This window comes from Uranotaenia lowii, chromosome 2, assembly GCF_029784155.1.
Source record: "Uranotaenia lowii strain MFRU-FL chromosome 2, ASM2978415v1, whole genome shotgun sequence".
Taxonomy (NCBI): Eukaryota; Metazoa; Arthropoda; class Insecta; order Diptera; family Culicidae; genus Uranotaenia; species Uranotaenia lowii.
The window spans coordinates 357,072,909-357,097,402 of record NC_073692.1 but is presented as its reverse complement, the minus strand read 5'-3'; the positions used below and the strand labels follow the sequence as shown (position 1 = coordinate 357,097,402).

Here is a 24,494-nt window from a genome sequence, read left to right as displayed (position 1 = left end):
TTAGATTTCTTGGCGTTGACGTGCGGCAGGTCTATCGAACGATTGATCTGTCGAGGGCAATGATTCGGCATTCTTTCGCCATCCTGGAGGGTCATTTTCTGTATGATGACGATCTGTACCACAAGCTGATGGTGGTCGAGTATCAGTTGCGAATGTTCGAAGACACCATTCGGATAACGAGTGCGAAAGACGAAAGTGAACTGTTCCTTATGATGATCGAATCAAGCGAGAAGCCAAAGAAAACCAACGCGAAACCTAAGCCGTTCTGGAAGTCGTCCTCCCAGGACAGTAACAATACGGGAAGCAGTAGCAATAGCAATAGCAACAACGCCAACAACAACAACAATAGCAGTTCGAAATCAGCGAATGATGCTCACGTCATCCTAGATTTGCAGCACTTGAGTGATAATACCAAAAAAGCTTTCTTGGAAGAAGTAACTCTCGGAAAAGGTAAGAATGGGGCTAGTAAACACAAAGTTAATGGCACTGATACTGGTGCCACCGCCAATACCAATGGAAATCAGGAAAACGGGAAAGGGCCGCTCTATATTGTCAACGGTAACGAAAGCAGTGGGAAAAATTCTGACGATAGACCTGGATTAGGCAGTCCCAAAAAGCGTTCCGAAAGCAAACGCAAAGAAGCCGTTAACGGAACGGTTCCGAAACCTTGCCGCACAACAAAACATCACCGGAAAGTGTGACACGAACCGGGCGATTGTTTGCCACTTGGGATGGTCGAGTAGCTACTTGAACCAGCACCATGTGTCTAGAGCGATTTTTTACTTAAAAAATTGATTTATTTTTTGTGTTTTAAAATTGAATTGTTTCGAACAACGCTAACGATACATTTTCATTTTTCGTTACGTTTGTTTCTCTTGATCTAAGGTTTAAACTTTTCTTCCGTTACTAATTCTCAACTTCAACTGTAGCTGAAACAATTATCAACGAGTAAAAGACAAACATTATACTACAGCGTATAGGTTTAATACAAACGAAAATAACCGGAGATAATGTACAAAAAATCTTAAAAAATTAACAAGCTTTCCGTAAAGTAAAGTTATTACGGCAACGTATCGCGAAAATTACTGTCATCACTCTGAAGTGACCAAAACTCTTCATTTTTTGTAAGAGATTCCTAGGTGAGAAGTCTAATTATCGTTTAACATGATGTCGTTAAAAAAAAGTTTCTCTTATTTCGTGTGAAAAGTGGGAATCTGTTTCTTGCCAATGTTTAGTTATTGGTCAGACGAAAGGTTCTAGGATTAATAAACAAACTTTCATTAGTTCTAAACCATCAACTAGGTTTTTTCTTAGTAGGTATATTAAAAAAAAATTCTCAACGGTTTTCCGTTGAAAGCATCACAGCTAGGAAGGTAAAACTAAATGAACACTGTTACTTAAGTTTGATGGAAACTAAAGAGAGAGAAAATATCACATGCTTAGGAACGAACTAAGTCACTATCAAATTGGATTCCTTAAAACTCTTTACTTATAACAAACGAACAAACGTCGCGACGTTTAGGATAGAAATAAAATATCATCCATTTTGTATTCGTTCTTAACTTAGGCCGGAACAAATTTCAAATCCTTCTTTTGTCACTCGGAGTATGAACACCGAAAGGGGGGGGAGAATAAAAAATAATGCAAAAAACAAATAAATTGGAATAAATTGCACGAACTCTTGTATGCAACCAAATAGCATAAAATACCATTGCACAAAATCTATAGATCAAGCAATTTTTTATCGTAAAATTCAATGAAATCATGAATAGAAAAAGTGAAATACCTCCCATCTTCCAAAATTTGTTGTTTGGTCTTGTAATCTTTCGGATATTTGATTATTTTTTTCGAAATTTACATAAAATACTTCAAACTTTATTTTTATCCCCCTTCGGGTTTTCGGAAATTTCGAAGGGGGGGGTGACAAAAGAAGAAATTGAAATTTGTTCCAGCCTTATTGATTTAATTATAGTTGGTCATCGTGCTTCCACTTACTACTCGTAGCATATCGTGTACTTTAAATTAATCTATATCAAATCATAAACGCTGTTCCGTTTGCTTATCCTAACTTATTTGACACATTCAAATTATTTATCATGATTTTTTTTATTTGTTTATTCGTAAACAACACATTTCAAACTCATATCAAATCCAATTGCCTTTGCTCTGATCAAAGGTTCTAGCCAATTGATATTAATGGTTCATTTTTTTTCTAGTCCTCTCTATAAGAGATCAACTGCCAATGTACTTTCATGTACGTACGTATTTCTTGAATAGCAGAGCTTTCCGTAAACAATTAACGCTGCATTGTGTTCATTTCATTCTTACAACAAAAATCATTCACACAAAACTACTTGATCTATAATCCGAATGGTACAATGATGAACTAGCAAAAAAGCATAACATTAGCTGATTATTCAGGAATACACAATTATAAAAATTTTTCCTAAAAAACGAGAAGCCAATCGCTCAAACAAAAAAAAACTTTTGTTCTTACAAATTACCTAACCGAACTTTCGCAGTTCTTTTTGGCAAAAATTACCAAACATGAGGTGAAAAATTACAGAAAGTTCGATCAAACAAAACTCGGTAAATTCCAGATCGTTGCTGTATTTTGGCAATAGATTATTTCCACAGTCACTCCGTTTGTTGAAAATTTGCCGAAAAACTCTTTGGTCAGTGTTGATGTTGTTTTACCCTACCTTTTCTTGGATGGTCTGATTAAGTGATGAACTCAACGATCTCCCACGAAGTTGTTATAGAGTTCTAGTTGAGAATTCTTCCTTTTGTCCAATAAGAAAAATAAAAAAGGAATGCTTTGAACGTAGTTCGACAGCATTTGCTTAATCCACAAAACTTACCACAAACTGTTTTGGGAAGAACTTTAACTCCTGTAGGATTTTTAACCATCAAGGCATGGCCAATTGGTAAAATACCAAGCTAGACCCCCGTCACGACCAGCTCCGCATAGTTTCTCCGCTTTCTCTTGAATTCTTCTTGAATATTCTCGTTTACAACATCCTCAGTATTTAAAGTAAGATTTCTTCGTATCCACGTATTCCGGGATGTGGCGAGCTGATAAGTTTGAACCAATGAAGGTATTTCTTAAAGCATCCATGACGTTAGGTTGAAGCATGTTGTTCAGCACTTGCCAGTGGAAAGGAGAGATCTGCACTACTTGCTGGTAGAACTTGGAATACTTTATTTCTTTCTAATTCGCTACCTTATATACTAAACCATTTACATGGTAACATATAACACTTGTTTAATAATTATGTGTATGTTGTTATTTGTCCCATCGATTGCTTCGATTGGACAAATCACAACACTCCTCCTCAACATACAAATTCGCAGCCTTTCACTGCCTTCGGCGGCTCCTCGTGAAGTTGGGGCTACTCCTCTTTAATGCACGCACCAGAACACGCTCTCGCCCCTGTTGCAACTCGATGACCTTCCATGGCTCCAGTTCCGGGATCTGGCACGACGACCTCCCAATGGCTCTGGCCCGACGACCTTCCATGGCTCTAGTCTCAGCGCCCTCCTGCGGCTCGAAGCTTTCTCCTTCGCCTCGAAGCCTTTCCTGAGGCCTGTGCCTCCCAGTGGTTCCAGCCCGATGATCTCCACTTGGCTTTCCGGTCCGACTACCTTCCATGGCACCGGTTTGGCGACCTTCCGTGGTACCCCGCTCGTAAGTCCTCCAGTCCACCACCTGGTTCTTGACTTGACGACGTTCCATGATACCGGCTCGCCAACCTTCCATGGCTTTCGGTACGACGACCTACCAGTGGCTCTGGTTCGACGACCGCATTCGTGGTCCCAGCCCTGCGACCTTCCATGGCACTAGTTCGACGACCTCCCAGTGGCTCCGGCCCGATGACCTTGTTTGATTCCGGCTCGACGCTCTCCTATTGGCCCGACGCCTCACCAATAATGGCACGACTACCTTCCTCTGGCTCGCCGACCTTCCTATGGATTCCGGTCAGCTCGCAATGGATTCGGCCCAACGACCTTTCTTGTCACCTGTCCGACGACCACCGTTTTCCTGGCTTGTCGACCTCCACCTGGCTTCCCGTCCGACGACCTTCCAGATGGCTCCTGGTTCTACAACCTTCCACGATTCCAGGTTCTTTGACTTTTCTTGGCTTCGGGTCGTTGTCCTTCCATCGGCTTCTATTGGAAATTCCTATTTATCCAGTCTGAGAGTCGCGGATTCAATCTTTGCGTCCATCAAACGTTATTCGATGTATCTTATTGATCCTGCCACTGTAACACATCTCCTCCTCCGCCAAAGTGATGTCGATGGACATCATGCCCACGATGACAAAAGCTGCATTTGCTGAGATGGTCCTGTAGGTATGCACAGGAAACTCGCAAAGCTATCAGTTGATGTGTGCTCCGTATTTGGGATCTGCTACGCTCTACCTTAAGTGTGGAGCTCCAGGCCGCTCCTCCGTATCGTAGTTTCGACAGTGCTACGCTCGCAAGGAGAAGTCTTCTGCTACTCTTTGGAGCACGGCAGTTCGGCATAATCCAGGCTTATGAGTCTATGACTTTCGATGCACTATCTCAACAGTATTCGGCATGCGCAAAAAAAATTAAGCAGATGTCGACCATTACTCCGAGGTATTTCAGCTGCTGTTTAGAAGATGTCGTGTATGACCTCCATGTGAAGCCAAAACTTTTTTTTGGTCACGACCATGCTTGGCAAAAGTCATCGTCATGAGGCGTGAAGCTGTGACTGTGAAGCCTCTTGGTCCGTCAAACTCAATTGACTGTTCCTTAACGACCAGTCACTTCGTTTGCCAGTCATTCATTCCCCATTCATTTGAAGCTAAAATAATAACCTAGTCAAGCAATCGCATTCAAGCGACCGATGACGAAAAAGAAACGCATTTATTATTATTGTTGCTCCTGCCAGCAAGCCGAAAACGACCGAAGAGGAACAAGAAAAGCATTTATTATTATTGTTGCTCCTGCCAGCAAGCTCGTTTTCAGTTTTTCATTGCTATTGTTGCTCTCTGCCAGCAAGTCGTTCAATTAGTTGTACCTGCCGTCAGCAGCCGGTCGAAGTGTGAAGAAATTTGCCAGTCACTCTCAGGAGAAATTTTGACCATGTGTAGGAGCTTCGCCAGTCGATGATGGAGAAATGTCGATTGTTGTCGTGCTTTATCCGTCATGCGAGTAGTGAGGCTCCGTCAATTGAGAACAGTGCCCGTCGTTTGATGAAACAAAACTAGTCGGGTCAAGCGTGACGGGCGAAGTTTACCATCACTGGTCACGACTAATACTTCGGTTTGATGGTGGGCTATCTGAATCTTACCTCCTTCCATCCAGAAGCCTATCCTTTCTAAAGATACACTTGCAAGATCTTCAATCTTCTTGATTATTTCACCGGGTACCATCGTTTACAAATCCGACTATCTCCGCACCTTTCGGTAGATAAGTGAAGCGGAATCCAGTAAGATGAATCCGAAAGCTGACAAAGGAAGCGAATATCTCGAGTTCTTCTATGCAACGATTGGCCAAAGATGGCTTGAATTGCTTCATCAAAGACGCAAGGACAAAACGCCATTTGATAACAGAACGAATTGTATCACTACGACTTGGGCGCTCGATGCTAAGTCCGGCAACTTGCGCTTTTTCGTAGAGATTGATAGTACGAAGAAGTGAAAGTTGATGAACTTCCTACGTTCTAGTATTCTTCATCTGAGTAGTGCCTGCACCACTGCTGGGCACTGACCAACTGCAAATGCTTTTCAAGATGGAAAAGACGTTTTGGGTCTGTTTTGGATCCGGATGGGTCTCTTACCATCAACCTGGTATCAGTTGTTTCATTCTGGAAAGGCTTGCCCAACCTGGAAGCCTGTCTATCAGTGTGTGCTACACGGCTAACTCTTACCACAACACAAATTCGCAGTTACAATAGTTTACTTACCCGACATTCTAAAATCCTGGACTAGTTCAACATAATATTTAATTACTCACGGGCCCGTATCTCCTACCATAACATCAATACGCCCAACAATCATATCACAGCTCGGACGGCACAGGTGTTTCACAGCAGAATATCACAGAATTCTAAAGCAAATATTTCCAATGAGGCAACCCTGCCTTGCCGCACTGCTTCGACAGGCGTGCCTCTGTTGCCCGGAGCACCTCCGACGACTTCCGGGTCGATCCGGCTGCCTCTCACTACGTCCGCACCTTACTTTCGCAAAAACCAAAATGGTATAGAGTCCTAAAAAGCGATCGGCTCTCGAGAAACGGTTCAGCTCTAAAAAAACAAAATCAAAGGAGTTCTCCAGCTTGCGAATTCAGGCAAGTATGGTACCCCTGATTGCACTCCTGCGGCTGATGATATTCTCCCTTCCAGTGTACATCGCTTCAGATCTGCTCCGGAACCTTCAGATTCCATAACCCTTTACTACCAGAATGTCGGGGGTATACATTCCTGCCTGGCCGACTACCGCGCTCGAAACTTCATGTTCCTGCTATGACGTCATGACCCTCACGGAAACATGGCTGAATAACCGCACACTATCGAGTCAGATCTTCGGCCCTGATTACGCAGTGTTCCGCTGTGACCGTAGTTCCCGTAACAGCAAAAGTCCAGCGGAGGTGGAGTGTTGCTTGCAGTAAAGTCGAATCTTCACGCGCAGCTTAGCTTATCGACGATAATTCCTGGTGCGATCTGGAACTTGTATGGATTCGCATTGATCTTGCAGACCGGAAACTGTACGTATGCGTACTGTACCTGCCACCCGATCGCTCAAGAGATGTTGCCCTCGCTGAGTCGTTTTCACGCTGCACCTTCAAAGTAAGCTACTTCTGTTCTTCAGAAGATGACATACTCGTCATTGGCGACTTCAATATGCCCGGTTTGAAGTGGCGCTCCAACCATGGTAGCTTTCTATACTCGGACCCATCACGCTCTACTTTTTCGGCGCCTTCAAACGTCTTATTGGACTCCCTTAGTGCAGCGACCTTGCGCCATATGGTTGTATGCTGAACCTTTGCTTTGGCAACAATGTATCTCGTTTACCGACTATCGAATTCGCTCCTGCACCGCTTGTTAAAGTAGTCCCACATAACCCTGCTCTATTGGCATCGCTTGAAGTAACTAGGCTGAACGCTACTGTAGAAAAACTAGCAACCTTCTACCTCGACTCACTCACATATTCTGAATTAAGTCATCGATCGCCACGTTCCAAAACGCTCTAGCGGTGGAAATATGCGAATGCCCTGGGTCACAACTTAACTGCGACGATTTACGACGGCAAAAAGGAGTGTCCATCGAAAATATAAGGAGCAAAAATCAGCATACACCACGGATATATATCGTAAACTAAACTCCGCTTATAAAAACCAGTGATCGTTGTTACCATAACTACCTACCTAGCGTACAACATAACCTTAAGTCTTGCCAAAAATCGTTTTGGAAACATCTAAATAGTCAGCGGAATGAACCTAGTATACCTTCAAACATGTTTCTGGATGGCATTTGATCATGGAATCTGCGATCTCTTCGCCCAAAAATTTTCCGGTATCTTCACTTCAGCTTCAACATCCCCAGAACTCTGTTGTGTTGTGAGCCTTCTTGGTTGCATGATTCAAGAGCAGCAACGAAGCTCAACAATTCCTTTTCTACGGGCCCGGACAGGATACCAGCTGCTTTTTTGAAAAGTTTCATGCCTGTTTTGCTGGCTTCTATTCGGCTCATTTGTCAAGCTTCGCTTGATAGAGCAACCTTCCCTTTACTATGAAAGAAAGCTTACATGTTCCCGGTACATAAAAACGGAGATGGGACAGATATCAACAACTACCGTGGTATCTCTGCCTTATGTGCGATTGCCGAACTATTTGAATTGGTGGTCTTAAATCCTTTCTTCACGTACTGCAAAAATAACATCTCCAATGATCAGCACGGATTCAAGTCCAAACGCTCTACAACAAGTAACTTGCTACATTCACTTCTTTTGTGCATGAAAGTTTTGCTGCCAAATCCCAAACTGATGCTATCTATACCGATCTATCCACTGCATTCGACAAGGTGAACCACGAAATTGCCATCAGTTACTTAACAGGCCGTAAATTGATTGTTCGAACGGGTGACATCTTTTCCAGGCAGTTCCCTGCCACCTCCGGTGTGCCCCAAGGCAGCCATCTAGGACCGATTACTTTCCTAATTTATTTCAACGGCGTGTCGTTACTTCTCGACTTCTGCTTCGCAGATGACCAAAAACTGTTTTACACAATAAACGACCACGACGACATCAATTTCCTGCACTGTCAGATCAACCTCTTCGCTGATTGGTGCGACATTAACTGCCTGCCTTTAAACCGCAGCAAATGTGCAGTTATCAGCTTTTCTCGTAAGCGGCAGCCTTTAATTGCCGAATACTTCCTTGGAGACGAGCCCATCGCACGTGTGAACCACGTCAACGATCTTGGTGTAATCCTTGATCAGCGTCTGAAATTCAAGGAACACACCAACTACGTGATTGACAAAGCATCCAGAAGTCTCGTTTTAATTTTTAGAGTGGCGAAGGACTTCAAGGACGTGTATTGCCTGAAAAGCCTATATACTGCAGCATTGTTCGCTCCATCCTTGAATACGCATCAGCTATCTGGTGCTCTCACTACCAGAACGGTGTTGATCGGCTCGAGGCGATTCTTGCGATACGCCCTCAAACACTTGAACTGGTAAGAGCCTTTTCGCTTGCCAAGCTATGAAAATTGGTGCCGCCTCATATATATTGATAACCTTGAAGCCCGCAGACATGCTACACGTGCCTCATTCGTCGCCGATCTCCTGACATCGCGAATCGACTGTCCCGCGCTACTGGAAGCTATTCCGCTTAGTGAACGACCCCGTGGTCTTAGGAATCTGGATCTTCAATTGTATATTCCCGTTCGAATGAACAATAACGGAGCCAACAGCGCCTTTATCGGTGAAATGAATTCGTTCAACCGTTTTTCCGAGCATTTTGACTTCAACGTTTCCAGGGATGTTGACCGAAAAAAATGATAAGGGCCTTGAGAACCCCATAAGGCCGGAACAAATTTCAAATCCTTTTTTTGTCACTTGGAGTTTGAACATCGCGAAGGGGGGGTGGGGGGACAATAAAAAATAATCCGAAAAACAAATTAATTGGAATAAACTGCACGGAAGCTTGTATGCAACCAAATTGCACACTATATCGTTGCACAAATTCCTTAAATCAAATTATTTTTTTATCGAATAATTCAATCAAATCAAGAAAACAAAAGGTGAAATAACTCCCATCTTCTTAAATTTTTTTTTTGTCTTTGTAATCTTTCAGATATTGGAATTTTTTATCGAAATTTACATAAATTACTTCAAACTTTATTTATTCCCCCTTTCGGGTTTTTGGAAATTTCAAAGGGGGGAGGGGGGGTGTGACAAAAGAAGTTATTGATATTTGTTCCAGCCTAATTGGAGTTAAATGTTTTGTTATTTAATTTTAATTTTAAGAAATCAAATGGATATAACAAATGTAAAAACGACCCTTTCGAGCATCAATCATCAAGAACAACAAATAACTCACCCTATTTGAGCCGTCCGATCTGCCAAATATGTCGTTAAGACCGTCTGTCGAGCTCTACAATATTATTCACTTGACGGAACTAGTTGACATAATCTTCTAAATGGTTTACTCACCCTTTCGTTTTGTTTGTTGTTGCTGGTTGTTTCTTTCTTTCGACCTTCTATTTCTCGCTCTTGGCACTGCGATTATCTACTTTCACTCATTTTAGTGGGTTGTGCAAACGTAAGAACTTTTAACTACACAAATAACACACGACGTATTACCTACAGGACACGACACTTAACGTTCTTACTAACGGAAAAAAGGAACTCAAATTACCTTTTTGTCGACCGGTTTCGGGCTCGATGTTGCCCATCTACAAGACGATGTCCGACTGATTACGTAGAAGAAAAACACTAACACAGCGTCATACTGTCACGCAGTATTTGTCGAAGAGGGGTTGGTTTTTATACATTTTTGTTTGCCAAATTGAAAAGCGGCGAAATGATAGGGGCTTCATCCTCGTTCATTAAAGGCCTCTCTGAAGTCGTGATGTACATCGATTCCCAGGCATTTAAATGTGACGCTTTTCGAACACATTTTTTGAATTTCACCTTTTCCCAATCTATGGAATGGTTGAATTCTGATGCATGGGCGGCTACACAGGATTCATTGGATCTGTTGTTGTCTACGGCGTTTTTATGCTCCTTTATCCGTGTTTTAAATTTGCGCCTTATTTGGCTAATATAGACCGCCGGGCAGGTCTCGCAAGGTATCTCGTAGATACAAGATCATTCCTCCGGAGGCACCTTATCCTTTAGTGAAACCAAACAATCTTTTAAGGTGTTGGAACTTTTGTAAGCCACTTGCAAACCGTGGTTGGAAAGGATCTTCCGAATACCATTGGTCAGTGGTGGGTGGAACGGCAAACTGACCCTTTGAGATTCTTCCTTTTCTGGTTTGAAAGTGGTGGCATTACTTCGGAACCTTTTTCTTTCGTGTTTGCGTAGGATTTTATATACGAACTAGCAGACCCGGTAAACTTCGTCTTACCATGTTCAACTTGGCGTCCATTTTCCATTTTTCCTAGTTTTCTTTACATTTCCCTTCTTCCCCTTTACTCGAGTCGTTCCGCTTAGTTCTATCAAAATTTAACCTGAGAATTTTAACTCAACGGGTCTTTTTAAATCCAATTTTTGAAACTTGTTCCATAAATAACTGTATGTTGATAATATGTTTGATTCCGTTTTTTTCGAGTTTACATTAAAGTTTAAACCGAAATAAAAAGTTTCTCATTTATTGGAATATATTGCTTATGAACTTTTTTAAAATAGAATTTTGAATATCGGGACAATTTTTGGAGTATTTGCCGAATATATTGCCTAACGCAGCGCTTTCAGCTCCCAATTAGCATTGAATGGTGTATTTTTTAAAGTTGAAGAAATGAAACACATAAGAAAAAATTTTTTACTAACCTTTTTCAAACAGCTTTTTATTCACCATCTCCATGCTTGAATTAAAATCCATATTTTCACCAAAACCATTTCCAAAAAGTTTCGCCTGATAATTAAGTTATAGACTTTACACATTTCAACTTAAAATGTTCCCAAACAGCACTTATAATGGCATTAAATCTGACGATTTTGTATACTGCAAATTCCTTTTTTTTATTCAAGCAAAAAATGCAAATTAATTCCTTTGAACTTTAACCCAATGAATCAAAGAAACGATTGATTTTGAAAAGAGGAAAACATATGTTTAGATATATTCATCCATTATTTTAAAGATTCTAATTGAAGCAATGGGATTTTCTGATTTCAAAACTTCCTGAACATTGTTGGTGGTGATCTGTGATTTCATTTAGGATTATGTAATATTTTTTAAGATTTAATAACATTTAATTGAAAAGCAGATTTTTTAAAATTTAATAGATCGAAATGAAATAACCTGTTCAGGCTTCGATGATTTCATGAGTTCATTTCAAAAATGAAACACCGGGGCAAATGCAAATGAATATCACCACAGTTTAACTTTCATATTTTATGAAAAAAAAAATATTTTCAAAAAAAAATATTAGTTATGTTGACAGAAAGAAATATCGAAGTATACATTTGTCCCATTTATTGAGGCAAGTGAAACACATAGGTCTTTTTCAGATGTGTCAGTGAAAAGACTTTAAAATGAATTTAATACTTGTTCTTGTTTGTCTGTTTTATCAACTTTCATTGATATATACTAAGTTTTCTCCGGAATAAATTAATGTTTTGCTTGGTACTTCAATGTCACTGAATGCTGTTCAACCAAAAGACCTTGATTTACAAAGACCTTTATAATAATTTTGAATATCCGCTTCAGATTCAACACTCGGGATATCCTTTCTGGTCGTTTTGGAGATAAAATTCTTGAATTGCAGATGTTTCATTGCTAAATGGCGCGTTTTCACTTATTCCACCTAAGAAATAACAGGAATTTATATTTCTTTTTACACTTTCAGGTTATATTAAAATTTCATCATAAAAATCTGCTGCCCCTGAAATATCAATCACAAAAAAACTTTTCAACAAAAAAGTTAATCAAAAGTCTCTTCTATACAGCCAAAATATGTGAAACAAAAACATACCTCTCATGTTAAGTTCGTACTTGAATTGTGTGTAAACAAACAGTAAACGTGCAAAAAGTTTTTTGATGAATGATTTAAAAAAAGAGTTGAGTTTATTTAATCAGATAGTTTTTTTTGGGCCCAACAATTTTCAGATGAAGAAATAATGTATACATTTTTCGGAAAAGTTGAAAGTTTGTACTTGCTCTAGTTTACTTTCTTAATTGAAAATTCTTCCGGAAAATGCATATTCTCACATTTTGTTATTGAAAAGTAGATTATTTTATTGATAACTTCAACTTACGTTTGCTTTGCAAAAAATCAAAAAGTTCATTCGGCCTTAAAAAACTTCAATCCTATCCAATCTATCTCAGAGAACAGACTCTCGTTCAGTTTATGAGTCCAGCGTTCTAGGCGTATCGGATTATACGAAATTGAAAGTAAAGCTTCCAAATTTCTTATTTTCAAACGTCCGCAAAGTGTCATTATTTCATACCTTTTGGACAACAATTTACTACTTAAATTAACACGAATTAAAAATGGTTTTAATATTTGAAATCGTTTATATGGTTTTGATTCGATCGATAAAATATCAATCCGTGTCACATCTAGGCGTCATTTATTACCATGTGCTGTGTACAAATAAGCAAGGAAAAAAACACATCTAGGTTGCATATCGCCCCCACGTGCATAAGACATATATGATATAGGTACTTGGTTGAGAAACAGGCGCCTAATTTTTAAATATTTCCAGCGATCAATGAACAGTATGCTTTGGTTACTATTATCTTGCAACGACGTTTGCTAGCGACGCCTCGCCCATGGAGACGAAAAACAAACCGCCCGGCGCCCAAAGGAAAGAAAATTTCTCTCTTAAAAATGAAAGCCATGACTTTTATTTTATTCCAATTATTAGAAATTTTATTATTACGGACAATTGGTGCGGCTTTTTGTTATTTTTATTCAATATAAACCGATTCGCATGCCTACAGAATATTCTAAAAATAATTTCATTTGAATTGTTTGGGTCATTCTGGAGGAGTAGTACTACAAACACCGTTACAAGAGAATTTTATATAATAGATTCTTCATAACCGTTCAGATTGGCCGCCAATAAAATCCTTTCTTTTTCGTTTCGAACTCGCTGTTTTCCATCGGTATGTTGAACAAACGGTGTGCCATTGAATGAAACGCAGCTTGTTTCTGTGCACCGAAATGATTTGAATCTACCGTTATGAAGCGATCGGTTGATGTCGATTTTCGGTAGATTCCAAATTTCACCGTGCTATCATCTTTTCTGGAGATAAGCAGGTCGAGAAAATGGAGTTTTCCATCCACTTCTTTTCGACGGTGAATTTGATCGAGCTGTGTTGGCTATTCAAGAGCTCAAGAGTTTGTGGGAGATATCGTTCTTTAACTGTGGCGAAGATATCGTCGACGTAGCGCCACAAAACTCGGGAAAAAAGTTTTTCCCTTTTTCCGAGATCGCCTTCAAAATCGCTCATGAACAGCTCAGCGTGCAAAATAGATAGTTTGCTTCCCATACTGAGGCCAAAGGTTTGTTTGAAGAATCTCCCCCGAAATATGAAATAATTCTGGTTCATACATACCTCAGCTATGGTCACGTACGCATCTATACAATTTGGTGGTGCTCTGCGTTTTTCCAAATGTCTCCGAAGGCTGCGCAAGGCGTCAGGAATGGGGACGCTAGGAAAAAGAGCGGAGACGTCAAACGAAACCAAACGAGGATGACGTGCCTATCATTTCGCCGCTTTTCTATTTGGCAAACAAAAATGTATAAAAACCAACCCCTCTTCGACAAACACTGCGTGACAGTATGATGCTGTGTTAGTGTTTTTCTTCTACGTAATACGGCAACATCATGTCCGAAACCGGTCGACACAAAGGTAATTTTAGTTCCTTTTTTCCGTTAGTAAGAACGTGTGGTGTCCTGTAATACGTCGTGTGTTATTTGTGTAGTATCTACTTTCCATTAGGGAAAGTATTGCTGGGTTTACCCGCAGACACCAGATCTCTCCAATGCAACGCGTACATCATATCCGGACCCCATGGCTTCGTATGAACTGTTATGGATGAATGTATTGTGTTGATGTAGGTATATTTTGGAAAAACGAATCCATCAGGTGAGCTAGTTTACTTACAGGTATTCCGGCATCCGTGTATATGCTGGCAAATGATTGAACATTCTTATTATATACTCAGTCATTAGAGAAAACACGTCTTACATGTCGGCCACTTATGGGATTCGAACCCAGAAGTGTCCTTGCCAATACCGGGTATGGAACCCAGTACACCTGGCATACCAAAACCAGACTCGCGCCAGCCTATCCACTAGACCAGATCGGCGCTACCTGTTTAAAATCCATCAGCTTATAAGGCATAACAAGTTTGTCTTTCACAATTTACTATCCAGACATCGTCTGAGATGGACTGAAAAGAAATTTTAGCGGGTCATTATACCATTTGGATTATAGAAGGTTTTTTTTAATATTTGTCTTGATGTTGTCTTTGTTCTTAGTTTGCGCTTAAAAAATCTGTTTATTCAGCGATGCCCTACTCAATCAACCAGCTTTCTATTTTGGCTGAACTTTAGTAATTAATGTTCCTAACAAAGGTTATAGTTTTTCGAAATGTAGGAAAAATATTCCGTTTTTCTGTCGAAAACTAGCCCCATACCTCTTATTTGTTCTTGAATGTGTTTATGTCCTATCTCTATCAATTCGATTATGAAGATCAGGTCCTATCAAATGTTCCCTTCATTTGAAGTGGAATTGAAGAAATCTCTTACTTGTTTGTTCCTTTTAAGTATTATTAAGTCGCGTAATAGCTATTTACTAAAAATATGGTCATCAGTAAAGAGATGAAATTTTTCGTTCATGTTTCATAGCCAAATTAGTAATAGATATGAATAAAAAGTATACTTATTGATCGAGGGAAAGAAAGAAAAACACAAACAATCCACCAAAACACTCACAGCTTAGCACTTATCAGGAAGTATAAACCGAACCGTACTAATTCCTCCCAAATGATAATGAAATAATCAGGAAATACACCCACCTATTTATTATGTGTTGTTCAACCGGAACAATACCAATACTTACACCTCTATAAGCTTTGTGCGCTATTGTCATTCGTTTGATTGTTTCAATCAACAACTAACTAACCTAACCTCTCGAAACGATTATCTAGTCCCAGCATTGATCAAAAAACCTTATAAGTTAGTTTTACGTTAAGCCAGAAAGGAAAACGCTTTAATTTATGCTCCAACGAAAAAAAAATCATATATCCAAACACACATTGTAAAGCAAACAACAAAAACAGTCAAATGAATGTAAAGAAAAAAAGAAAAAAGAGTCGATGACGCTAACTAGATTGAGCACTCACAAACGCACACACGTAACGTTAGGCGAATTAGAGATATGAAGTATCATACACACACTTATACTCGATAGCAAAAGTTATTGGTTTTTTACATAGCTTATTATTGATTGTTTTATTTGGCGTAAATCTGTAACATGGCAATCGAAGGAAAAAAAAACTAGAACTAAGGGCGTGTGAAGAATTATGCAAAACGAACGTAGCTAGGTCACGTATTGGTTCAGTTAAAAAACAATAGCGAAAAGACATTCAAAACTTCCTAACGAATTCTAACACATCGGTGTGATGGTATATGTCTCCAATTTTTCTGATTGTGTGTGATCGGATAAACTGTTAAAATACATACATATATGCCTAGGGATTAAAGTAACCATTTCTAAAGCAAACAGTTAAGCTGACATTCTCACTCATGTTAGGTGTACCTTGAATTGATCAGTAAGAATAGAAAAATCATCACACTTTAATACAGTACTAAGTAGTCGAAAAAAAACCGAACTCAAACAACCCTTTTGCTACCTATGTATGTATGTGTAACAATTTCGAAAAGGTCAAACGCCAAAAAGTAATATCTCTAGCCCCAAAGATACTCTTGGAAGTACTTAGTAGGATTCAACAGACACGGGTCAGTGTGAACGAAATCACTCGGAACGCGCTGTAGAGTAGAGAGCTCGAATAAAAGAAAAACTAACAACAATAATCATGATATCTACTAATAGTGAAAGAAAGAAAAACTGACATATACTGTACCTTCTTCGCGATAATCCTAATATACACACTAAATATGTATGTAGCCAATCGAAACAAGAATCGTGCACCGCCGCTGCTTAGTTGATATTGTTGTGTAGAGCCCAATCAATGCAATGGTTGACTCAACCTCCGTTACTCGGTTTAGATAGTGCTGCAAGGCGAACTTTGTTCGGGCAATTCTTTTAGTTAACACGAATCTAGTAAGAAAAATATGTTACTGTAGTTTGTATTGCACAACAAATGCCAGTAGAGGAAATTCGTCGCGAATGAAGTTGAAACAGAAAAAAACGCAGAGGCAAGTGTGTGTGTGTGTGTGTGCGTGTGTAACTAAGTACTCAGTAGTCGAGATTTTGCCTGAGCAGTAAGCATGATAATAAACCGAATGTAATGTTGAAAGATATCGGCCACGTGGGCTTATTACTCGAGAAGTATCCGAACTATCCTTGCTGTTATTTTGAGATGAAATAACAATCAATCGATTATTGTTTATAGTTGTCTCTACCGGGGTAGGAATGAGCAAAGTGGCTCCTGAGAAATATCTCTAGAGCCACCATGTAACAATCATCTACGCTTTTCAATCAATGGCCAGGACATTCTGTACGTTGTGTACGTAGATTTTCCTTATTAATAAACTAAAGAGAAACTTAAAGACTGGGATATTTCCGGCATTCTGGACTCCCGTTATCAGTTATACAATCGTGCTGTCTAGGGCTGCTAGAGCCTTTGAGACAAAGCCCTTTTGACAGTCGTATTTGAGAAGTTAGCTGCCTTGATAGTGCTTTTCAAATTCTGTTAAGCGGTGGCTAGATCTTTGGTAATGTTCAGTAATAAGCTATTGACGGTTGAAGCTTTTAAAATTTTCACGAAACTATTGAATGCAACAATGTAGTAAATGATTACCCACCATAGCAAATCCACTTCAAAGTTCAAAAAGACTTGCAATCCTTTGAAAGTTACTTGATGTTGAAAAAACGAGAATTACATACATAAAAAGTTAATTTTTTTCTTCATACCAACTTCAAAGTTCCAAAAATTAGTAACCGAATAAAAAAAATAATTTAAAGTTTTTTTTTTTTATTGGCAGAATTTAAATAAGAATAAAGTTCCATTGACCTTGAAATAGCTTTTTGAACAGTAAAAATGTTTCGTTAAACTTTCTTACAGCTCTATGTAAACTAATGAGTTCACTCCTTATGCAATATGCAAACTTTTGGTAGCTCGGGGACAACGTGAAGTACACCTTTAGTTCCGGAAAAAACTTGTTCACATCTTGAAAGTTGTATTAAAGTGGAAACTCGCCCTGCTCATGATGTTCATTTAGCAGGGTGTCTACATAAACGGGAAAAACCGGGAATTGACCGGAAAAAAACTGGGAGTTCAGATTCAAAACCAGGAAAAATACATAAGAAAGTTAAAATTCAGAATGAAGAATTGTAATTAAATTTTCCAAGATGGGAGAAGATCATAGACGGATTTTTTTCTTTCTGTGTTTGTTTAGAAAAAAAATCACCGTTACTGAAATGCACAGTTTATTCACTACTTATCACTGTCGTACTTGGATGAGATAAAGCTGTGTGGATTGCACGTTTTGAAGCAATTCAAAGAAGATTTGTGCGATATGCTCTTCGGGAATTGCCTCGGGAGAACCCTCTAAACCTGAAAGACCGTGCCATGAATGCATAAAGTGTTGCATTTCTTTCGGACTTCATGAACATATAGGAACAGAAACTTAAGAACTAGAAGAAAAAAGTTCGTTTCTGTGATAAAATGTCTTTCAACAAAAAAAAAGAGTACATTCCGCAAGATTTTACAAAAAGAAGAGTACGCCGATTTCTCGATCGAAAAAGAGTACATGTGCTCTTAAAAGAGTACGTATGGTAACCCTACTCTAAACCTGCCACCGTATGCTCAGCGTTGTGCTTAACTGAGTCTTCACACACTCTCGGATCGTCATGCCATCGGCCAATCACTGCTCGTAGCGAAGGTTTTACGAAATGAAATCGACTGTTCATGGTTGCTATCTCGCTGTTATATCTACGTTCCTGAAAGAGCTCTGCGAAATCGAGACTGGCTTTCACTAGAATCAAGAAGTACGCGGTATGGTAGTAACGACCCTTTACGGTCTGCAAAAATTAGCTTTTTACGATTTTATACGCTTTTTGACTTCAATTTATGTACTACAACCTTTAAACGACGTTTTGAATCTTATCTAAGAGACGAATTGAGAAATAATAGTTGAAAAATCATCGCTCGATAAATTCATGAAACGTTAAATTAAGTTTATCATTAAGACAACTATGTCAGATGATTTCAAAAGCAACAATAAATAAATTAATAAAGAGGACGAACCACATGTCCCCAGCATTTTTATACTGATAATAATGCTAAATCGACGCAAAGCCGCCTAGCTAGCTGTTCGCGGGCGATACCAATTCAAAGCCTATTACCTAACGTTTTGAATTTCAAAACTATAGGGGAGAATAAGGATACTTGATCCCTGGGGATACTTGATTCCTTAGCTATATCTCGAAACTGGAATGTCTTACAAAGATCAAATGTTCTATAAAAATGTGCCAAAATGAGCAAAATAACAATGCTTGTAGTTTAAAAAATCTTAACAAAATAATTGTTTGAGTAATTGAACTTTGTTTGAAAAATTTCACAAAATGTAACTTGAAGATCTTTTTTCATCACTTTAAAAAGTTCCTTACATGAGTAAATTATGAAAAAAATATTTGTTCCAATGTATCAATTCTTCGAGCGTAAAATGAACTTCATAATGCCATATTTTCAAAGTAATGGAAAACTCTCAACTTTTTTCAGAAAAAGTTTTCTAAAATGTTGATTATGGGTATAATTGATCCCCTAGAGTTGGGTACAATTGATCCCCCCTCCAAACTGCATATTCTTCTTCTGAATTGATCGTTATGATTGCTGATTACGAAATTACTAATATTTATCCAAAAACTAATATTTATCAAACAATTGTCTGAAGAAGAGAGCAAAAATAATTAATTTTCTCTTAATTATAAAAAATAGCGCCTTTAAGTATGCAATGTTATTAGCGTTGAGACAAAGTTATAGAATTTTCTTCTTATGTCTGCTATAAATTGTGAAATGAGAACAAACATGAACAAAATAGTCAATTAACATTCTATTTTGGGGTTTTGTTTGATTTTTATACAAGGATTAGGGCTTCATGAATAAAAGATCAAGCCTCCTTCAATAGGGGATCAAGTCTCCCATAACTTCAGAAAAATCGCAATTTTTTTACTCCCACGGAAATGCTTCTAGTTCATAAACGGGTTAAAGTATTGTTCTAATTTTTTGAGCAAAGAAACTTGAAGTAACAAGCTGTCAGAAAATGTCAAAGACGGCGAGTTGCTATTTTTTTCCAAAAAGATATGGTGAAAATAAGAAAAGGGGATCAAGTATCCCCACTCTCCCCTACTTTTTCTTCAAATATTTCTAAATTGAAAAAACTCACAATTCTTATCGGATTTTAGAGTTCAAAACTGTCTCTAAGGATGAGATTAAAATTAAAAAAGTCACTTGAAATTTGTTCATGTACCGTATGTCATTAAAATTATTAAAGTCAAATTATCAAAGTTTAATTTTGAATTCAGAACTCTTTGTTGCAAACTTGGAAATGTAGAAAGAAGCTTCTTTTATAATTTGCTTTTATAAAAATCATCTTTATGTTCGGCACTGTGTCTTTTTTTGTAGCTTCAAAAACAACAAATAGGAAACTTTCTGTCATCAAACGAACTGTTTATGAAAAAAAAATCATCAGAGGGTCTGGAACTATTTTTTTTTATAAGCTGAGCTTCCGAAATTCACCTTTTTTTATTCAAACAAACCACCGGATGAGAATAAATTTGGTAAAAATGTCTATAAATCATTAATTTTGATTAAAAAAAATCTTATCTATACAGTTAGTATACCGGGAATAGATGATTATTTTGTTATACTTTCTTCGTATAAGATGTAGATAAAGTTAGAGAACAATAATAGCATATTTTTGAGAAGGCCATGTATTTAAAATTTTTATATTTTTGTCTTTCGTAAATTTGTGAATCTAGATAAAATACACAAATGTTTGAACAAAAAAGGCATATGAAATTCATCTATTGGGTCGAACATTCTAAAATGTCAAAGAAATGACCAAAAACATATAAATTTTTAAGCTGCACGCTCATTTTTTTTTAACCAAAAATGACTTTTTTTTAACCGTTTTATGGATTTTCCGAGAAAACTGCCATTATTGTTATTATTCAACCATAGTGTTCGGTTGAATTTCAAGCATTTTCTAAGTTCTGGTGGTAAAATCAGAAAATGGTTAAATTTCAAACGCAGTTTGTTTGAAAAAAAATTGCCATTATTGGACGCGCAGTGCGCTTTGTTTGTTTTCTACGGCTGTCGGTCGACCCTCACAGAGTTTTTTAATTTATTAAACGGCTCCCGGAGGATTATAAGATCATACAACGGGTAAGTATCTATACTGAATTGAACAATAGTGATGAGAATTTAAAATTATGTTTTGAATATCCTCCAAATCTCCCACGTCAGTAACCTTCAATTTTTTTTCTCAAACAGAACGAACGGTTCCGAAAATTTTAAAACATCATGATGGACCACAGGCGCTCTTAATGGCTAGCAGTTTCCAAGGAACACAGATCCGTTCGGCTCGTGCATCTGAAGCTTCAAGAGGATTCGTAACAGGAGCCTCCAGTAGCAACACCAAAAGAAGAGGAATGCTTAGAAACTGTTTCTTCTCATTGCGAAACGGGACTCCCGGTTTATTTAAAAACGAATATTAAAAGAGATCTAGGACTAATCTTTGGAATCTTCCAAAAGGTAGGGATAATGCAACTTTTTTTTGTTAAATATTTCAATTGTGGTTACATTGTTCCATGGAACATTCCATAATCATTTTTTTTTATCTTTAATTGCAGAAATGATAAGGGGTACACTTCCTCTAATTCGACAAGTTTGTCCGATCCTAGCTGCTAGTAGAAGAACAACACTGGAAAAAGGCAAAAACGGACTTAGCATCGGGTGCAGTCACCGGGAAGGTAGCACCAGCGGATCATCCGGAAGTGGCCGACTTATAATACTACTTGCGTCCCTTTAGTATACATATTTTCCAATAAAAGTGAAAATAACATCATTATACATTAATTAAGGTCGTCTTCCTTTGATACTTTTATGTTTAAACGATTGAAATAAAAAAAACCCTCGATTTTCTGCTAATTTTCACATTTTTGACCATGTTTAAAAAATAACCATAGTCCTAGTTCTCCTGCAAATCTCATTTTATGAGTTTTCACTGAAAACTCATAAAATGACTTGATCCACAAAACTTCGATTATGGTTATTTTTCAAGCATTAACACGTTCGTCGCCACGTCACCCATATTCGGCAGACGGGTGTATTTCCTGGGGGGCCCCGTCACATCAAAAAACAGGTGACGCTCTCTTACTTGAGTTTACCGCTCAGCATCGCCACACGTTTCAAATATGGGAATTCTCCCTCTTTGCTTTCTCTCTCTGAAAATTTCTTTGGGCCCGGCTAGCAAAACTACCATAATGAGCGTGGCGACGAACGTGTTAATGGTTCAATATGGCCGAGCGTGTGTTTTGTCGTTTTGAGACCCTGGATGAAGTTTTTATTAAATAAGTTTTATTTTACTGGTGGTAGTAGTTCTTATTCTTATCTTTAAACTTTGTTGAAGAAACTGTAGAAAATTTCCGAAGGCTTTACGATCTATGAGCCATATAAAAAATATTTTATTTTTGAAACATCCAAAATGTTCAGTTTTTTTTGTAAAAATTCCGAAGTAGTTAAATTTGTGGAATTTGGTCCAGTGGTTTCTGAGATACAGAATTCATCTCGGATTTTGATGTGTTACCAAACAAAATAATAAAATTATTCTGTTAGAATTGATTGTTTTTACTTTTTTCATCTCTTGAACAATTCACATTGTTCCGTATTTTTAAGAGACTGCAATGAGGGCGCTGTATACAAATATACAATTTTATTACTGTTTCTAGTTTTTGATAATCATAGGTTAGTTTTGAAATTTTTTTGCCAAAACTTTGGAACATGACTCAATTCAAATGGTTTAGATCGATGATCTACTTTTTCGAAGACCACAATTAGTTTTAACTTCTGAGATAACAGTCACTGAGGTGTTCTTTTAGTTCATTCTGTTGTGTCAGACCTTTCCGGAGATACAAAAAAACACTTCTTGATCGGTGAACTGTTAACAGAAAAGAGAAATTTTATTTCGTCTCCATTTAAAATTTGAACTTTTCCCGCGATTTAAAACAATACACACACTTAACAATAGAACAAACAATTTGGCAACATTATGACAAAGGTTTAAGGGTTCCGCTGGATACTATACTTTTAGGCGTTTAAGTATCCCATCAGGGTGACCAATAGTACCGAGATCGATCACATTCATTTAATCAAATTGAATCAAAGATATTTTTTAAATCATAATTTAAATCGATTCGCATTCGCATTCCAAATTGTGATTGGAATTAAAATCTTCGATAAAAATCCTCATACATGTTCTTGAGTAACGACGGTAATAGTTAGATTATTGCAATTAAATTTCCTAAAGCTTGTGGAATTTATTGCAAGCATAATTGAGGCGTTTGGGATCAGAGAGGTGCAAGTGCCTATATGATAGTTTCGAGAAAACGCGCTCCAAAGTTGTAAAGCTCGATTTTCATATATTTATCGAACTCGAGCAGTTTTAATTCAATCGAAAAAGTGTTCAAAAAATTATTTAAAAAATCGAGTTTTGCACCAGATGAAACATGAAGAATCGTTGGGTATACTTAACTCAACATTGATGATTTTGGACTTGCACCCCTCTGATCCTAAGGGCCTCAATTTACCTAAGAACTAGAATAGCTAGGAAAATCTTAATCCTTTATCAAATGGAGGTTAATAAACAAATTCGAAATCAGTTTTTGTTTTCACAGGTTTGTTGTTATGGTTTTTATAGAGGTGTCAGTTCATTAGTCATCATTTCTGTAAAAACTTTAAAAAAAAAATCAAAACGCAATATCCCCAAAACTAGAGGTCTAGCTTGATTCTGCAAAAACCTATAAAATTTGTCTTCCTGAGAACCTCACTTAAAAATGTATGTTGAAGAAGGAAATACAATACGACGTTGAACAAATAACTGTATCTTTTTCACTGATTTAATATGTATCAACATTTTTTGCATTACAAATTTTTAATGTCTTAAGCTTAAGCTTTGATATGCAGTTAAATAATCCACAGAACTGTAGATTATAAACTATGGTTGCCCGTATTAGAATTAAAAATTGAGATCGTGATTTCCAAATTCTACAATAAGAACTTCAAATGATGCGAAAATAATGTTATGTTAGCAATATATCCGAACTTTTCGTCAACTTCAAAGTTCATTTAACTACTTAAAAGAGCTGAAAAGAAGTCGTATTAGAATACACGATTAAGATGATCAAATCTGATAGAGGAATGTTATCCAAACTTTTCGTTGCTTGGGTTGCCTCTTGAGCCGATGTCTGCGAGTTCGAGTCCAAGAGTAAACATCGAACATCGATATAAACTCGCGAATGCCAAAAAGATAAAACGACTTTAATCGAAACAAAAAAAGTATGGAGAAATTATTGGAATAATACGGACATCGAAAATTATGGTGAGCACAAGGGGACAAATAAATCCCTTTCTTCTGAGGGACATTGACAATAGACTAGTATTGATCATATATACCAGGTGGTTTCCTGTTGTAGAATGGTCCCGAGAGAGGCGCAAAATGTGGGTTTAAATCCCACTGGGGGATGGCGGAACCTTATTTAACGCTGTATATGACGCACCAGTGTATAGGATGCATCTGCATTAGAGTGCTCCAAATGACCCGACTTTTGAAAAAGTTGCGATGCAGGCTAAAATTGATCATAGGCCTAGTACAAGATCTCATGCCAAATTTTGGCCAGATCGGATCACGGGAAGTGGTCGCTCAACGAGCCTGAAGTTTGTATGGAATATTGAGACATTTTGCTCGGGAGAAATATGAAAAACCAGTTTTTCATCAATAACTTTGGTTCCCGACGGCAGAGTTCTTTCAAAAACGGTTTTTCTTAAAGCCTATGAAAAAGCTTATGAAAAATATTTCATCCAAAGACTGCATATCGATA

General features: G+C 37.9%; 1 protein-coding gene across 2 annotated transcripts in view; it reads left to right on the top strand.

Annotated features, from left to right (window-relative positions):
• The window catches only part of LOC129744653 (uncharacterized), a 28,010-nt gene extending 11,340 nt beyond the window's left edge, over positions 1–16,670 (top strand). For both annotated transcript variants that reach the window (XM_055737283.1, XM_055737282.1), the window contains one exon: positions 5–16,670. In XM_055737283.1, the coding sequence (XP_055593258.1) occupies positions 5–701 (697 nt within the window). In that variant the 3' untranslated portion in view covers positions 702–16,670. The remainder of the gene's footprint in view (positions 1–4) is intronic.
• Positions 16,671–24,494: the final 7,824 nt, after the last annotated feature.